This window comes from Oncorhynchus mykiss, chromosome 15, assembly GCF_057628025.1.
Source record: "Oncorhynchus mykiss isolate SJ-2025 chromosome 15, ASM5762802v1, whole genome shotgun sequence".
Lineage (NCBI taxonomy): Eukaryota > Metazoa > Chordata > Actinopteri > Salmoniformes > Salmonidae > Oncorhynchus > Oncorhynchus mykiss.
This window is the reverse complement of record NC_143036.1, coordinates 73,676,838-73,692,857: the sequence shown is the minus strand read 5'-3', so window position 1 is coordinate 73,692,857 and position 16,020 is coordinate 73,676,838. Positions and strand designations below refer to the sequence as shown.

General features: G+C 42.8%; 2 protein-coding genes across 4 annotated transcripts; one reads left to right on the top strand and one right to left on the bottom strand.

Annotated features, from left to right (window-relative positions):
• Positions 1-297: 297 nt before the first annotated feature.
• On the top strand, positions 298-3,642 carry LOC110490628 (THAP domain-containing protein 5). 3 transcript variants are annotated; one of them, XM_021564084.3, is made up of 3 exons: positions 298-484; positions 866-1,052; positions 1,870-3,642. In XM_021564084.3, the coding sequence occupies exons 1-3, from the start codon at positions 402-404 to the stop codon at positions 2,695-2,697; spliced, it is 1,098 nt and encodes a 365-aa protein (XP_021419759.3). In that variant the 5' UTR covers positions 298-401; the 3' UTR covers positions 2,698-3,642. The 3 variants fall into 3 exon arrangements, with proteins under 3 accessions (XP_021419759.3, XP_021419760.3, XP_090055313.1); XM_021564085.3 differs by having other exon boundaries at positions 329-489; XM_090199187.1 differs by having other exon boundaries at positions 332-394.
• Positions 3,643-4,697: 1,055 nt separating this feature from the next.
• On the bottom strand, positions 4,698-15,140 carry LOC110500987 (uncharacterized). Its single transcript, XM_090199044.1, has 2 exons — positions 14,285-15,140; positions 4,698-5,488 (listed from the first exon to the last, which is right to left on the bottom strand). The coding sequence occupies exons 1-2, from the start codon at positions 15,138-15,140 to the stop codon at positions 4,698-4,700; spliced, it is 1,647 nt and encodes a 548-aa protein (XP_090055170.1).
• Between the last annotated feature and the right edge of the window lie 880 nt (positions 15,141-16,020).

Here is a 16,020-nt window from a genome sequence, read left to right as displayed (position 1 = left end):
TGAAATGGTAATACTTTGATGTTAAGTTGTGTCACTTTGAACAGGTCATTTTAGTTAAATGAACAAATGCTCTTAGCTTTATGTGTACTGTATCCAAGCAATTGGAAAAAGTGTTAGAGTTTTGAAAAGTTTGCATTTTGATCATTGGTTGTGAGTTTTGTGTATAGAGTTTTGAAAAATGACATCAAGGTTCCGAAATTAGTGCTAAAGTGATTGTAAAAAAACTGTAACATCTAAATGCAGAATGGCAGTTCCACCGCCAAGCGCTAGATGGCAGTGTCATTTGGACACTAAGCCACAACTTACGTGCCGCAGCAACTCTCTTCTCTGCCGCAGCCATACAGTAGAGGAAGACCGAAAGACTTCCGCGTACAGACGTTTAATGTATTTTCAGGTGAAATATGCCCCGTTACTGTGCTGTAAAACTTTGCAAAAATCGTGGAGGAACACCCGCTAAAGAAAACAAGAGAATAAGCTTTTACCCGTACGGTATCTATTATTTTCCCATCACGTTTCTATGTGCAGATACAGTCCTACTTCTAGCTAGCTTAACGAGCATGCTCATATTGGTTGCTGGCTAGCGTTGTGTATCCAGCAGTGCCCTCAGAACAAATAGTTAGCTGTCATAGAAAAACACAAAGCCTCCTTTGTTTACCTTTGTGTATAACAATTGACGAATGACTGGTGCTGCATTTGTTGTTATTGTGTTTCTTGGTCTTCAGCCTAGGCTGAAACACTAGTAACGTTACAGAAGCAATGCGTTGTATGTAATCTTGATCATTTGGATGGGGCTGACAAATCGAAATAGGGCATGTCAACAAATGTAGCTGTCTTAACAACATGTTTGTATTGTCTCCTCACACAGGTTCCCTTTGCAAGATGAGGTCAGGCTGCAGATATGGGTAGACAACATGAAGCGAGAGGAGTGGACCCCCAGCAGACACCAGTACCTGTGTAGTGAACATTTCACTGAGGACTGCTTTGACCTGCGATGGGGGATCCGGTACCTGAAACACACGGCCTTCCCTACCATCTTCCCTCACACACACGATGTAAGTAGACAGACACCCCTTCTGTGACACCCAACAAAATTATCAGAAGTCTTAATGCACATTTCCAGAATAGTGACAGCTATTAGAGTTTCACATTAGTTTGATCATGCATTTTACGCTGATCGTCATTTCAGTGTACAAAGCATTGTGTGGGGATATTTTCTTTGGGATTCATCGGGGCTGGGGTCAATTCAATGTGAAGCCAGTCGATTCAGGAATTTATTTTCATTTAAAATTCAACAATGGAAAAAAAAGTTTTGAAATGAATATCTTCTACTCCTCAGTTTACTGAGAAGTCATTGAAAATAGATGCTGTTTTTTCACATTTGGAATTGTTTTTTAAGTTGACTGCCTTGATTTTGAATAGTTTTTTAAGTTGACTGCCTTGATTTTGAATAGTTTTTTAAGTTGACTGCCTTGATTTTGAATAGTTTTTTAAGTTGACTGCCTTGATTTTGAATTGTTTTTTAAGTTGACTGCCTTGATTTTGAATTGTTTTTTAAGTTGACTGCCTTGATTTTGAATAGTTTTTTAAGTTGACTGCCTTGATTTTGAATTGTTTTTTAAGTTGACTGCCTTGATTTTGAATTGAACCATCCCTGGAATTGATTAAAGTGCAACATCACATTGTATCGGTCGTACAACATATTTTACAGTGAAACGCTTTCATTTCTAGATCCAACAATGCAGTAACCTAATAATACAAAATAACACACAAATCCCCCCAAATAAAAATACATCAATTACAGCACTATACACGGCTATATTATGACAGCATGATTTCTGTTTGTGTTTAATCATCAGTCTTTCCCCCCAGGACGAAGATAAAACCGTTTCCACCAGTAAGAACACCACCAAGCCCAAAACCAGGATATGCAACGCCAACATTGAACTCATCCGCTCCCCCTCCCCTCCTGGCAAGAATACACCTCTGATTCTGAAAAGGTCAGTCAGAGTGGAACCAGTCGTGGTGAGTGTTACTCCTGTCCTTAACCCTGAGGATGCCAGTGAATCTACGGTCACTACACTGTTATATGAAAGACCGCTTGTTTCAGACACAGAGGCCTCTACTCCTAGTGAAATGGTCCTGGGGGAGGTGATGCTCTCAGAGACCCAGGCTGCAGTGTGTGAGGTGAACAGAGAACTATCTGGAGACAGTGGTGGGATACTGACAGCCTCATGCTTGAACCTGTCTGGTGAGACACAGACACTGCAGCAGCTGGATACACTGGACTCCACTGTGACTGTGCTCTGCTGTGAATCCGTCGTCCCTGTCGGCCGTTTCTCTGAATGTGAAGCCACGGTGGACGCCCTCCATGTGGCCCTCGGTCAGACGTTTAGGATCTTCCCTCTGGAGCTGCGGAGGGAGGAGTGGGTGGGAGACCGGGAGGAGGGCCCCGGGGAGGGGGGACACATCTCTGTGTACGAGCACTCCTACTCCAAACAGGACACGGACCAGGAACAGCTGTGGAGGAAGACAGCCAGCCTCCACACCAAGATCATGGAGCTGGATAGGAGAGAGGAAAGCACCATGGCTAAAATACGATCGCTTGAGAGCGAGATGGCACATCTGAAGAAGAGCAACATTGTTTTAAAAGAAAAGCAGAAATTACTAGAGGACTATATTACTTCTGCGTTGCTCTGATGTCTTAACCTTAGTGCTCTGTTTCCATTAACAACGGTCTTTCTAATGAGATGTATTTTGTCTAGTTATTACAGGGTTATTACAGGGTTATTACAGGGTTATTACAGTCTCAATCACTTGTACTTATTTATTATCTGTTTACATGTTTCACCAGAGTTATATTACTTACTAGTAGTGAGGCCCTTCTCAAAGAACGTTGGCCAAGGCTACAATCTGTTCTCCAGCTCGTTCTAGCTCTTCCGTTTGTCTCCGCTAGGTGGCACTGTGTCTTTAGGACAGGCCCTGGCACGATGCACTACTGTTTCATGTTTCGACATCACTGACTGACATATTGTCAATATTAGTGGTGTAATTTGGAGCGTTTTAAGGGACGTGATATTCCCTATTCTTGTGCTACAGATTGGCTGCTTGTTTTATTCAATGGTATAGTATTCGTATATCAAATCAAATCTACTGTGCGGTCATACGGATCCTTACTGGTTATTAATGTATGAAAAGGTGTTTTTCACTAATGTTTTATATTTATTTGGATAATAACAAGCAGCCTACGGTACGTATCCGAGTGACTGAGACGACTACACCGTTTTAGGTGCATCTTCTTGGTTCTAATTAAATGGTTGAATAGGAAAAGGTGCAACGCTCACTATGCAAAATATATTTTTTATTCAAGCAACTATTAAAAGCTTGACGTTTCGGGCCTTCGTCAATTTCCTTAAATAGACAGGTTCTGATAAATTAACCGGTTCTGGTGAAGACCATTGAAGGCCGAAACGTCAAGCTTTTAATACTTTCTCAAATAAAATCATATATTTGAATGTTAAACAAGCTTTGCACCTTTTTGATGATGTAACTGGTTGCTCCTTGACTCCCATTGGTTGGGCGTCCTCTACTTCTTTCCATAAAGAAATTAAATGGTCAACTGATTTCTCATCACTGAAAATGCAACACTGCGGTCCTCTTTCTTGATGGAAATGGCTTACATTACCTGCAACCCTTTTATCAATGGCAATGACATCACACGTGTCATGATGAAACTGATGGTGCTTTCAAGACAACTGGAGGGGGGTCAAATCATGACGTCAGTGAGCTTCATGTTGGAGCTTTATGCAGCTGGGGGGGGTCTAGCTCCGACTCTTTCTGGAGCTCTTGTCACGAACCGGCTCAAAGCCCGTAACAAAGGGAGACAACGTGGAGATAAGGAGTAACAAAAGATATTTATTAACTGAAGCAACTAAGGAAAATATACAATGATGTGTGTAATCAGTAATCAGTAGTGTAAGTGAGTGTTTTGCATGCATGAATGTGATAATGCAGGGTGTTGAAAGGTGCCAAAGCAAACAAACAAAAAGTCAACAAGAACCACAACACAATCTACAAATGTCTGCATGGAGAGAGTCTCCTCCATGAATGGGGAAGGGGTGTATTTATCCTGGGAAACACCTGGGCCCAGGTGTTTCCCATGTAGCTGACGACCCTCTCAACTCCGCCCACCGGCATCCTAATAAGGAAGGAAACGAGAACAAAGACAAAATACGGCAGACAGAGTGGGAGGGTCGTCACACTCTGACCTTCCTACCTGTGGATCGCTGACATTATGATTTGACCTTATATTTTATGGAGTTCCCGGGCTTCAGAGGCCTGAGTTCCCGGGCTTCAGAGGCCTGAGTTCCCGGGCTTCAGAGGCCTGAGTTCCCGGGCTTCAGAGGCCTGAGTTCCCGAGCTTCAGAGGCCTGAGTTCCCGGGCTTCAGAGGCCTGAGTTCCCGGGCTTCAGAGGCCTGAGTTCCCGGGCTTCAGAGGCCTGAGTTCCCGGGCTTCAGAGGCCTGAGTTCCCGACTTGGAATTCCGAGTTGAACGACCGTTCAAAACTATTTTTCCCAGAGCTCGGAGCTCGTTTTAATCCGAATTCACAGATGTTTTGAACGCACTGAAGTCTGAGATTTCCGAGTTGACAGTTGTTATGAACGTGGCGTAACCTCGAACCAGAACTGACCGTTTCATTTCACTTGTAGTGAAACATAATGTGAGCAACCACTAGCATTCCATAGGAGCAACAGTAGAGAGATATAGCAGACACATAAAGCAGAATAGAATAGAAGGGCTGCCTGTAGGAAGGGCTGCCTGTAGGAAGGGCTGCTTGTAGGAAGGGCTGCTTGTAGGAAGGGCTGCCTGTAGGAAGGGCTGCTTGTAGGAAGGGCTGCCTGTAGGAAGGGCTGCTTGTAGGAAGGGCTGCTTGTAGGAAGGGCTGCTTGTAGGAAGGGCTGCTTGTATGCTTGTAGGAAGGGCTGCTTGTAGGAAGGGCTGCTTGTAGGAAGGGCTGCCTGTAGGAAGGGCTGCCTGTAGGAAGGGCTGCCTGTAGGAAGGGCTGCTTGTAGGAAGGGCTGCTTGTAGGAAGGGCTGCTTGTAGGAAGGGCTGCCTGTAGGAAGGGCTGCCTGTAGGAAGGGCTGCCTGTAGGAAGGGCTGCTTGTAGGAAGGGCTGCTTGTAGGAAGGGCTGCTTGTAGGAAGGGCTGCTTGTAGGAAGGGCTGCTTGTAGGAAGGGCTGCCTGTAGGAAGGGCTGCTTGTAGGAAGGGCTGCTTGTAGGAAGGGCTGCTTGTAGGAAGGGCTGCTTGTAGGAAGGGCTGCTTGTATGAAGGGCTGCTTGTAGGAAGGGCTGCTTGTAGGAAGGGCTGCTTGTAGGAAGGGCTGCTTGTATGAAGGGCTGCTTGTAGGAAGGGCTGCCTGTAGACAATTGTGAGATGAAGGGAGCTCTAATCACAGTGGAGACGACACGCTGTAATTTGGACCTGAGATCTATAAGAGAAACGTCACACGCCTCACAGAGCCACTCTGAAGACACACGACATTGTCACTTTCCCAGTTTATTGATCTCGGGTAAAAAGAACAGCATGTACACTGAGATGACTGATTGATTACTAGTCTGCAATGCTGCAAAGTCAACTTCACAGCAATGTTATTGATATCCGAGAAGAACTTTTGAGCAGTAATGAAGAAGCTGGGGACTTCACTGACGATTTAAAATCATATAGGTTGACTTTGATAATGTAAAGATTGGCCTATAGGTCCTGTCTTTGGCTCTAGATGATTGGCCCACGCCCTTGTTCTGTGTCTGTCCAATAGAATGTAGCAGCAGCACAAATACAAGGACACACACAACAACCAATCATGTCGGTCATAGGAAAACAACATTTATTCAATTCCAGATGTTAATTGCTGTGCTTGTGTGTTTCAATGCAGTACCTTTGTGTTCGCAACACATCTAATGAACTTTATATTACATTAGAACATGGCCCTCAAAATGGCAATCTGATGTTGCTCCTCACTCTTCTGCCTTTAGGCTCTCTCCTGGTCATCTGACTGCAGCTCTGTCTGTTGCCAAGTGATAGTCTCATCCTGTTTGTATCCTAGATCCTATGCAGAATGCAAACTGCCATCGGGCAGGCGTTATGTCTGCACTGCACCAACCCAGTGGGGTATTTCAGACAGCAGGATGATTAACTTAGCCAGCTAACTTTGATTAGCAGCCACATGTAACTGTTGATGTTCTGGTTGATTAAGAAAGCTATTTTTTCTAATGGTTGTTTTTATTGGAAACTTCAGAACTGTGAAGTTATTTCAGGCCGTTTTGGACAGTTAGCTGCTAACTCATAGATCCATGTTTCTGGAGCAGCAGCCGATTCACAGGGTTTGTGTGGATACAGGGAGAACTCCAGGTATGGTTGAACTGAACATCTAAGCACTGACTTTTTGCCTTAGAAAAGCACTTACTTTAATTGTAGCCGTAGTCATAACAAAAGTGGTTGTTAGGTCCATTTTTATCAATGCTAATTATATGCTGATGCATTCGTCATAACTGACCTTTCTAAAGGCTATCATTAGATGCCAAATGTTCACTTAGTCTCCCGTTGACATCGCTGCACGACTACGTCAACATTCGTTAGGATTCACCCCTGCATCTTTCTGCCTCCATCCCCTGAGAGAAACGCCTTCCATCCCTGGGACCCGAGGCCTGGTCTGCTTCCCAAAGGGGCTGTGTAACACACTACTCTGGCCCATTTGGAACACGCTCTCTGACTGCACTTGCCTGAACGACTCGTGTGAATAAATGAGGTGTTTAGCATTATTCCAACGCATCAGTCAAGACTCTAAACAAACAGACTTAATGGGGGCCATTGTTTGTTCTGTACTTAGAGTCTAATTTCATTTCAGAGTGAGAAGTCTTTTGATGGTGTTGTTGTTTGTGAAAGGTTAATGCTAAATGAAGCATCCATCCACTGTGTTACGTCCATTCAAAGACAGAGTACACTTCTAGTAGTTGAAGGCAAGCTACTAATCACCTCGAGTCTAAAGTATAAACATGTATTATGCATGATGTTGTCAGAACAGGTCAGTCGTTTTTTGATTTTCATTTGAGAAAAATGACTCCAGCAAGAGGAAAAAAAAGTGTTTTCTGGACGTATTTACACGATCATTATTGGTTCAATTGAGTCATGGCGCTGTTCCACGTGTTTCATGCACATCAGTAACCTGCCGCAGCGGGCGTTTCTCTCTGGTCCTGATGAGAAGAATGTACTGTCGGGGGAGGTTCTCTTCTGCACTGTTGAACCAATCCAATAAATATGGAGGAGGAGTTAAGAGGGAGTGTTGCCTTGTTGACGTCCTAAAGCGGAAGTCCCGTCACAGACTTCCTATTTCCCCTGAAAACCAGATGCATCCGGCTGTTAACCAACCCACTGAGGGTGGAGGAGATGAGACACGAAGACATCCAATTCATTCACCATGGGTATGTCCCAAATGGCACCCTATTCCCTTTATAGTGCACTACTTATGACCATAACCCTATATGGGGAATAGGGAGCCATTTGGGATGCCCACATGAAGACATCCAATCTATCTCTGAGACTGTGCTTTTAATGTATGTGAAGGGATAAGATGGACATACCAGGGAATTCTTTAACGATCACTCAAGCTTCATGTTAAGCCTGACTGTTGGTCTCTCCTGGAGATGGAGGTTGACATGTCTGATCACAGCTGTTGATCTCTCCTGGAGATGGAGGATGACATGTCTGATCACAGAGCTGTTGATCTCTCCTGGAGATGGAGGTTGACATGTCTGATCACAGCTGTTGGTCTCTCCTGGAGATGGAAGATGACATGTCTGATCACAGAGCTGTTGATCTCTCCTGGAGATGGAGGATGACATGTCTGATCACAGAGCTGTTGGTCTCTCCTGGAGATAGAGGATGACATGTCTGATCACAGAGCTGTTGATCTCTCCTGGAGATAGAGGATGACATGTCTGATCACAGAGCTGTTGGTCTCTCCTGGAGATGGAGGATGACATGTCTGATCACAGAGCTGTTGATCTCTCCTGGAGATGGAGGAGGACATGTCTGATCACAGAGCTGTTGATCTCTCCTGGAGATAGAGGATGACATGTCTGATCACAGAGCTGTTGATCTCTCCTGGAGATGGAGGATGACATGTCTGATCACAGAGCTGTTGGTCTCTCCTGGAGATAGAGGATGACATGTCTGATCACAGAGGGACTAAAGAAGGGTCTGAGGACCACTACAGTCTCTCTCTCTCTGTCTCTGTCTCTCTCGCTCTTGCTCGCTCACAAGCACACTTAGAACCACTACAGTGTCAACGGGGAGGAGTGGCCATAACCACTCCCAAGACATGCTAATATAGCTTAGCCTACAATTGCCATGGAGACACAAAAGCCCCACAGTAACCACTCTGAACCATAGAAGCCAATGAAGAGTCCAAATTGAGTGTTTGTTTGCAGTACAAGACGAGCCAAGTAAACAAACCTGTGGTTGCTGACAGGTGTTCCCGTCATTGTTCATTAGAAATCATCTGTAATTGGGACTGATTGGCTGGGAGAGAAGTCTCTTAATTGATTTTGTATTGAATGCTCAGTCGGTGTCCATCAAGGCTAATTGAGGCTTGTTCATCAAGTAAATGAACAACATGTTCTTCAGTTAATTCTATAAAGGCAGGTGAGTGACAGGCGAGGTAATCTAACTTCAGTTAATTCTATAAAGGCAGGTGAGTGACAGGTGAGGTAATCTAACTTAAGTTAATTCTATAAAGGCAGGTGAGGTAATATAACTTCAGTTAATTCTATAAAGGCAGGTGAGTGACAGGCGCGGTAATCTAACTTCAGTTAATTCTATAAAGGCAGGTGAGGTAATATAACTTCAGTTAATTCTATAAAGGCAGGTGAGTGACAGGCGCGGTAATCTAACTTCAGTTAATTCTATAAAGGCAGGTGAGATAATCTAACTTCAGTTAATTCTATAAAGGCAGGTGAGTGACAGGTGTGGTAATCTAACTTCAGTTAATTCTATAAAGGCAGGTGAGTGACAGGTGTGGTAATCTAACTTCAGTTAATTCTATAAAGGCAGGTGAGTGACAGGTGTGGTAATCTAACTTCAGTTAATTCTATAAAGGCAGGTGAGTGACAGGTGAGGTAATCTAACTTCAGTTAATTCTATAAAGGCAGGTGAGGTAATCTAACTTCAGTTAATTCTATAAAGGCAGGTGAGTGACAGGTGTGGTAATCTAACTTCAGTTAATTCTATAAAGGCAGGTGAGTGACAGGTGAGGTAATCTAACTTCAGTTAATTCTATAAAGGCAGGTGAGGTAATCTAACTTCAGTTAATTCTATAAAGGCAGGTGAGTGACAGGTGTGGTAATCTAACTTCAGTTAATTCTATAAAGGCAGGTGAGTGACAGGCGCGGTAATCTAACTTCAGTTAATTCTATAAAGGCAGGTGAGGTAATCTAACTTCAGTTAATTCTATAAAGGCAGGTGAGGTAATATAACTTCAGTTAATTCTATAAAGGCAGGTGAGTGACAGGCGCGGTAATATACCTTCAGTTAATTCTATAAAGGCAGGTGAGTGACAGGTGAGGTAATCTAACTTCAGTTAATTCTATAAAGGCAGGTGAGTGACAGGCGCGGTAATATACCTTCAGTTAATTCTATAAAGGCAGGTGAGTGACAGGCGCGGTAATATACCTTCAGTTAATTCTATAAAGGCAGGTGAGTGACAGGCGCGGTAATATACCTTCAGTTAATTCTATAAAGGCAGGTGAGTGACAGGCGCGGTAATCTAACTGTAACCTGTAGAAGAAACCCTACAGTACAGCACATACAGTAACATGTAGGAGCCATGTCTTAGGAACAGTGGGTCTTTATAAACTATATTAAAGCAGCACCACACCACTGTTTTGGTAAAAAGCTGAGGGAGAACTATATGTTTAACCATGTTTTGAGGCTATACACTGTTTACAATTGCATTGTTTACAAATATTGGAGTAAAACAAGTTTTTCGATTGGGTTCTGATAGGGTACGACAATTAAACTAAACTCATAGGTCATTCCTAAGTAATATTCTTTAAGAATCGATGGGTAGATATAATTAATTTCAAAGCCCAAAGATGGATGTAGGAAACGCAGCCTGCCCCCTTAAAGACAAAGTACAGTCATTACGTGAATGCAGGTAGTGGTTATGAAACCCGTTGGACAAGCCATACTACATATCCTATACTGGCATGAGGGGGTGTGGTATATGACCAATACACCACGGCTAAGGGCTGTTCTGAAGCGCAACGCAACACAGAGTGCCTGGACACAGCCCTTAGCCGTGGTATATTGGCCATGTACCACACACTTGCTGAAGTATGATGATAGCTTTCAAAGTGAACATGAAAGGCATTTCTCTTCCTCACAGGCAATTTGCAATCAAGTCCTTTGTTCTATTGTCTGCATGTTTACAAGATGGATAAACGTTTGGGAAGAGAATAGATCGTCTTGTGTATGTCATTTCATGGTCTGTTATTCAGGCAGTCTGAAATTCACAGTAAGTGACCATGAAAAAAACCACAGCCAGGAGCAATCATAACAACATTGTTATAAAGGAGTTATTGTCAACTCATAAGATTAGTTATAAGGCATTTGTTAATGGTTGATTAATGGTTTGACTCACCATTTATATACATTTTTATCTATGTATTTATATACAGTAGTAGTTTATATACAGTAGCAGTCAAAAGACTACCTCATGAAGCTGGTTGAGAGAATGCCAAGAGTGTGCAGAGCTGTCATCAAGGCAAAGGGTGGCTACTTTGAAGAATCTCAAATATAAAATATATTTTGATTTGTTTAACACTATTCTGGTTACTACATGTGTGTTATTTTATAGTTCTGATGTCTCCACTATTATTCTCCAATGTAGAAAATAGTAAAAATAAAGAAAAACCCTTGAATGAGTAGGCGTGTCCAGACTTTAGACTGGTGCTCTATGTTACTGTGTTTAGTTAGCCAAGACTCAACTTGAAGTTCAGTCTGCCTTCAAATCATAACTGTCCAATATGTTTTCACCTCAGGGACGGATGAGGGTTTTGACTTGAAAAACGTATGTCAATCCGTGAATAGAAGGTGTTGCTTGTACTCCTAATTATCCCATTATCCAAGCCACAAAACTGAGAAGATTTAAATAATGCTTGTTTTTCATTAAACTGCATTTTTCGTCAGCATGCTAGGCTAGGTAATGCTAAAGCAACTCATTGGATTCACAACATTAGATTAGGGGCTGCAAAATAGCTTATTAATAATTAGTAAATAGTTTATAAGGATTTAAATTAATCATCAACTGAGGTATTAGTAAGTAAATGTTCTCACATTTATAAATGTACTCATTAACAATGAATAAATATACCATTCATGACATACTGTATATAAATACATTTATAAATATGTAAATATATGCTGAGTCAAACCATTAATCAACCATTAACAAATACATGATCAATAATCTTATGTTGACAATAACTTAGGTTGACAAATAAGTACATTAATTGTAGATGATTAATCATTTACTAGTTAACATACTATGATGAAACAATTTATGAATGATCTCATAAATCGTTAATAAATCATTTAAAATAACGTTTATAAATGCGTAAATGACTATTTAGAGATTTCTTAATGACATTTACAAATGTAGGAATAATGATGAATAAGTGCTAAGTCATCTCTTTACAAACTGTTTCTATATTGTTTATTAAGGGACCTTAACATAAAGTGTTACCAAACTGTCAATAGCATGCATGCAGGGTCGGGTGGGTTACTTTCTAAATGTAATCCGTTACAGTTATTAGTTGTCTGTCCAACATTGTAATCAGTAATGTAACTTTGGATTGCCCAAACTCAGTAATGTCATCTGATTATTTTCCCTTTAAGAGGCATTAGAAGAAGACAAAATGGATCCATCAAATGTGTGTCATCATAGTAGTCTCTGATTGGTGGTCATCATTTGGTGTGTCATCATAGTGCTCTCTGATTGGTGGTCATCATTTGGTGTGTCATCATAGTGCTCTCTGATTGGTGGTCATCATTTGGTGTGTCATCATAGTGCTCTCTGATTGACGGTCATCATTTGGTGTGTCATAGTGCTCTCTGATTGGTGGTCATCATTTGGTGTGTCATCATAGTGCTCTCTGATTGGTGGTCAGACTTGCACAGGTGGAACAAACTTTAACTTGCGTATTTTTACAATTTAATGTCATTGAGGAATGAGGTGTCATTGAGGTGTCATAATGTATTTTTTCCTGCAAACATCCTTTTTGAATTTAAAAGTAATGGAAGACGTAACCATCTAGTATTTCAACAGCATCTGTAATCTGATTACAATATTATTGCCAGTAACGTAACTGATGGTTATCAGATTACATGTAATCAGATACTCCCCAACCCTGCCTGCATGTGTCATACCATTTTGTTTGAAGCTAGAAGGGAGAGAGCACAAGCATATGTCAGTCATTGGAGTTATTCTTTTGACAGTGTGCTTTCCCAGAAACCCCTGAATTATTTCACTTCCCTGTGGAACTTTTTATTTCACCTTTATTTAACCAGGAAAAGCCATTTGAGACACAGAGTCTCACGGGAGGCCTGGTCGAGAAGGCAGAAGCAATCAACACAACAGTAGAGTAGTGTTCAACATGAAACACAGTCAGCACAACCACATGACCCCACCTACAGGAAACATTTACACTCCTCCTGAGCAGAGTAATGTTCAACATGAAACACAGTCAGCACAACCACATGACCCCACCTACAGGAAACACAGTCAGCACAACCACATGACCCCACCTACAGGAAACACAGTCAGCACAACCACATGACCCCACCTACAGGAAACATTTACACTCGTCCTGAACAGAGTTTTGCACCAGAATTTTAAAATAATGTTCGTATTAGTAGATAGATACATTCAGACGTGTTCAGTGAATTATTCAAATCATGTACAGACGTGTTTTATTGTTGCATTACACAAAACAGAGAACATACAGATATCTATGTAAAGACATGTCAGAGCTCAAACACATCAATAAATATATGGACCAGATCGTGATAAGAATATACATTATACTCACAAAGCAACCATTCGTTGTTCACCGATGCCCATATCCTTCCTCACAATAGTTTTTCTGGTGGCCAGTCATCCCAGATAATCAGTGATTGATTAGGACAGGAGCTCACCGGAACTGAGTCCCGCCACCTCAAATGTTCTACTGCTCCAGTTCCTGCACCTCTGATAGAATATTAGCTTGACAGAACATACATTACATTTGCTTACTGCTGAGAGCTAAAATGGTCGGCTTGACATTTCAATATTGATGTTGAATCAACGAGGATATTTAAAAATATTTCCATGTGTCTAAACCATGGGTCTTCAATGACATCAAAGAAATGCTACATACAGTACAAGGTGAAGCAGTGGAGCATATTGCCCACATGGTCCATCAATAGCTCTGGTCCATGGTGTTATGTGTGGCTTGCTGATGCTGAGCCTTCTGTGAAGCTGAAAGTAGCGCCCTGGGCCAGAGCTATAGTGTCTCCTAGCTGTAGTAAAGATAGATCCAGGGGTTGGTACAGCTGTTTAGACTGGCAAGCAGCATGATGATGACAAACAGTGGACCTGAGAGAGAGAGAGAGAGAGAGAGAGGGGGGGGGGGGAGATATGGCATGATAAAAATAGCACTACAGGAATCCACAGAAAGAATGGGAAAGGTCATGCAAATCAATGGAACTGGAGGCCAATCAGTGTGATTAAACTAGATACTTGTGGCTTCTGGATACATGTGGCTTCTAGATACCTGTGGCTTCTGGATACCTGTGGCTTCTGGATACCTGTGGCTTCTGGATACCTGTGGCTTCTAGATACCCGTGGCTTCTAGATACCCGTGGCTTCTAGATACCCGTGGCTTCTAGATACCTGTGGCTTCTAGATACCCGTGGCTTCTAGATACCCGTGGCTTCTAGATACCCGTGGCTTCTAGATACCCGTGGCTTCTAGATACCCGTGGCTTCTAGATACCCGTGGCTTCTAGATACCCGTGGCTTCTAGATACCCGTGGCTTCTAGATACCCGTGGCTTCTAGATACCCGTGGCTTCTAGATACCCGTGGCTTCTAGATACCCGTGGCTTCTAGATACCCGTGGCTTCTAGATACCTGTGCTCCTAACAATGTAGTAAAATGACAAGCAGGTACACAAATACAATCGAATTTACCATTTGTGGGCGCTGTACTGGGACTCCATGCAGACCACAACTGGACCACAAAGAAGGGGCTCCAGCATATCGAGTAGACCATAATGATGACGAATGTCATTTTGACCGTCTTCAACATCGCGCTCGAGACCCCTTTGGTGCCCGTGCGCCTGTCGCTCGTGGAAGCCTGGAGCGCCTTTCTCTTCATGTTAAAGTATATCCCCGTGCATATTTTAATCTGGCAGTACAGCAAGATGATAACCGGGAGAACAAACACTGATAAAGTAATCCAGCTGATGTATATTTTAGAACCCCAAGGTTCGATAAATGTCGCCCAACAATCATACAGGTTGTCCTCTAGTTCTTGGAGAGAGAAGATGAAGAGTTGCGGAGTGCTGAAAGCCAGAGAGACCAGCCACGCTGCGCCTATGGCGACGTACCTCTTAAAAGAACCCTTCAAGAACGACACCATGGGTTTGCAGACCGCATGGTACCGATCTATGGTCATGGCCACTATCATGTATGTGGAGGCGAACATCCCAACCACCTGAAGATATTTCACCGACCTACAGACGAAATCTGAGCCCCGGAACCGGTGCGTAATCTCCATACAGAGCTGCGGTAGGACTTGGAAGAAAGCGACCACTAGGTCCGCAAAACACAGGTGCAGAAGGAACAGTTGGGTCCTTGTATTCATCTTGCGCTTCCTCCAAAGTGCATGCAGAAGGCACAAATTCCCACATGTGGCTAAGACAAAAATCAATCCCAAAACCCCAGCTTTTATAAGCGCAAAGTCGTGTTCACCTGTCTCATCAGTTCCTCCCGCGTCCTCCCGCTCCGAACTGCCATTGCCACTATAATTGAGTTGTAAACTCATTGTCCCTTACAATATTTTTTGGTTACCATTTTTTTTCCATTGTTAATTATGTTCAGAAAATTAGGTCCAATACTTTCCTATTGGCAATTCGGCCACTATCTCTCGCCCGATGATGCGCAGTAGTTCTGCGCAGCAGCAACAAGTGCTGGTAGCTGGTAGTAGCGTCGTATTTGCCTGACGACTCACCCTGAATTTGCTGCTCCATTGATAGCTACATACCTTCAAGAAACATCAGTTTGGCCGCCCGGCGCTATGTGGTTGGGTAACCCTGCAAGCATCGTCTGTCTATGACATGTTGTACGGGCGGCCGAGAAAAGATGGGCAGCAACGACAGGTGCACCAGAGCTGGAGGCCTGTTTAAATATGGCTCTGGATGCACGGATGAAATCAGAATGTGCTGTATAGGTAGGTGCGCAGTGCGCATTCCCAGAGTGTAATGAACATCTAGGCTTCAATATGAACACCTCCCCTGGCTTCACACGTGAGTGCACATTCATTTCCTTCAATGTCCCTCATTTCCATTTTCTGTCAATATTAATTGTAGACATAGACCAGTACTTTGTGACCATCAGCCACATGGGCCTAATGAAAAGCCTTTCTTCCACAGAATACAAAAGGAACAGATTACATCCACCCCTAAACTAGACTCTTTCCAATTGAATCCATGTTGAATATGATTGATAAAAGTCAGGTATAAGGACTTGTATCCTTTACAATGTAATGTAAAAGAACATTGGTGTTTCCCCCTCAGCATCCATGTATCAACATGACCCATGTGGATTTAGAAGCATCAAGTCAACATCTGTATTGACTGGTCACTTCATATTCCTGGAGGAAATGAATTCCTAGAGATGCAGACTGTGGTAAATGTCATATTGTG

Coding starts and splice junctions, on each gene's coding strand:
- LOC110490628 (XM_021564084.3), top strand. CDS start 402: ATGCCCCGTTACTGTGCTGTAAAACTTTGCAAAAATCGTGGAGGAACA. Junction 485..865: donor AAGAGAATAAGCTTTTACCC/GTACGGTATCTA, acceptor CTCCTCACACAG/GTTCCCTTTGCAAGATGAGG. Junction 1,053..1,869: donor TCTTCCCTCACACACACGAT/GTAAGTAGACAG, acceptor CTTTCCCCCCAG/GACGAAGATAAAACCGTTTC.
- LOC110500987 (XM_090199044.1), bottom strand. CDS start 15,140: ATGAGTTTACAACTCAATTATAGTGGCAATGGCAGTTCGGAGCGGGAG. Junction 5,489..14,284: donor CAGTACAGCGCCCACAAATG/GTAAATTCGATT, acceptor TTTCTCTTATAG/ATCTCAGGTCCAAATTACAG.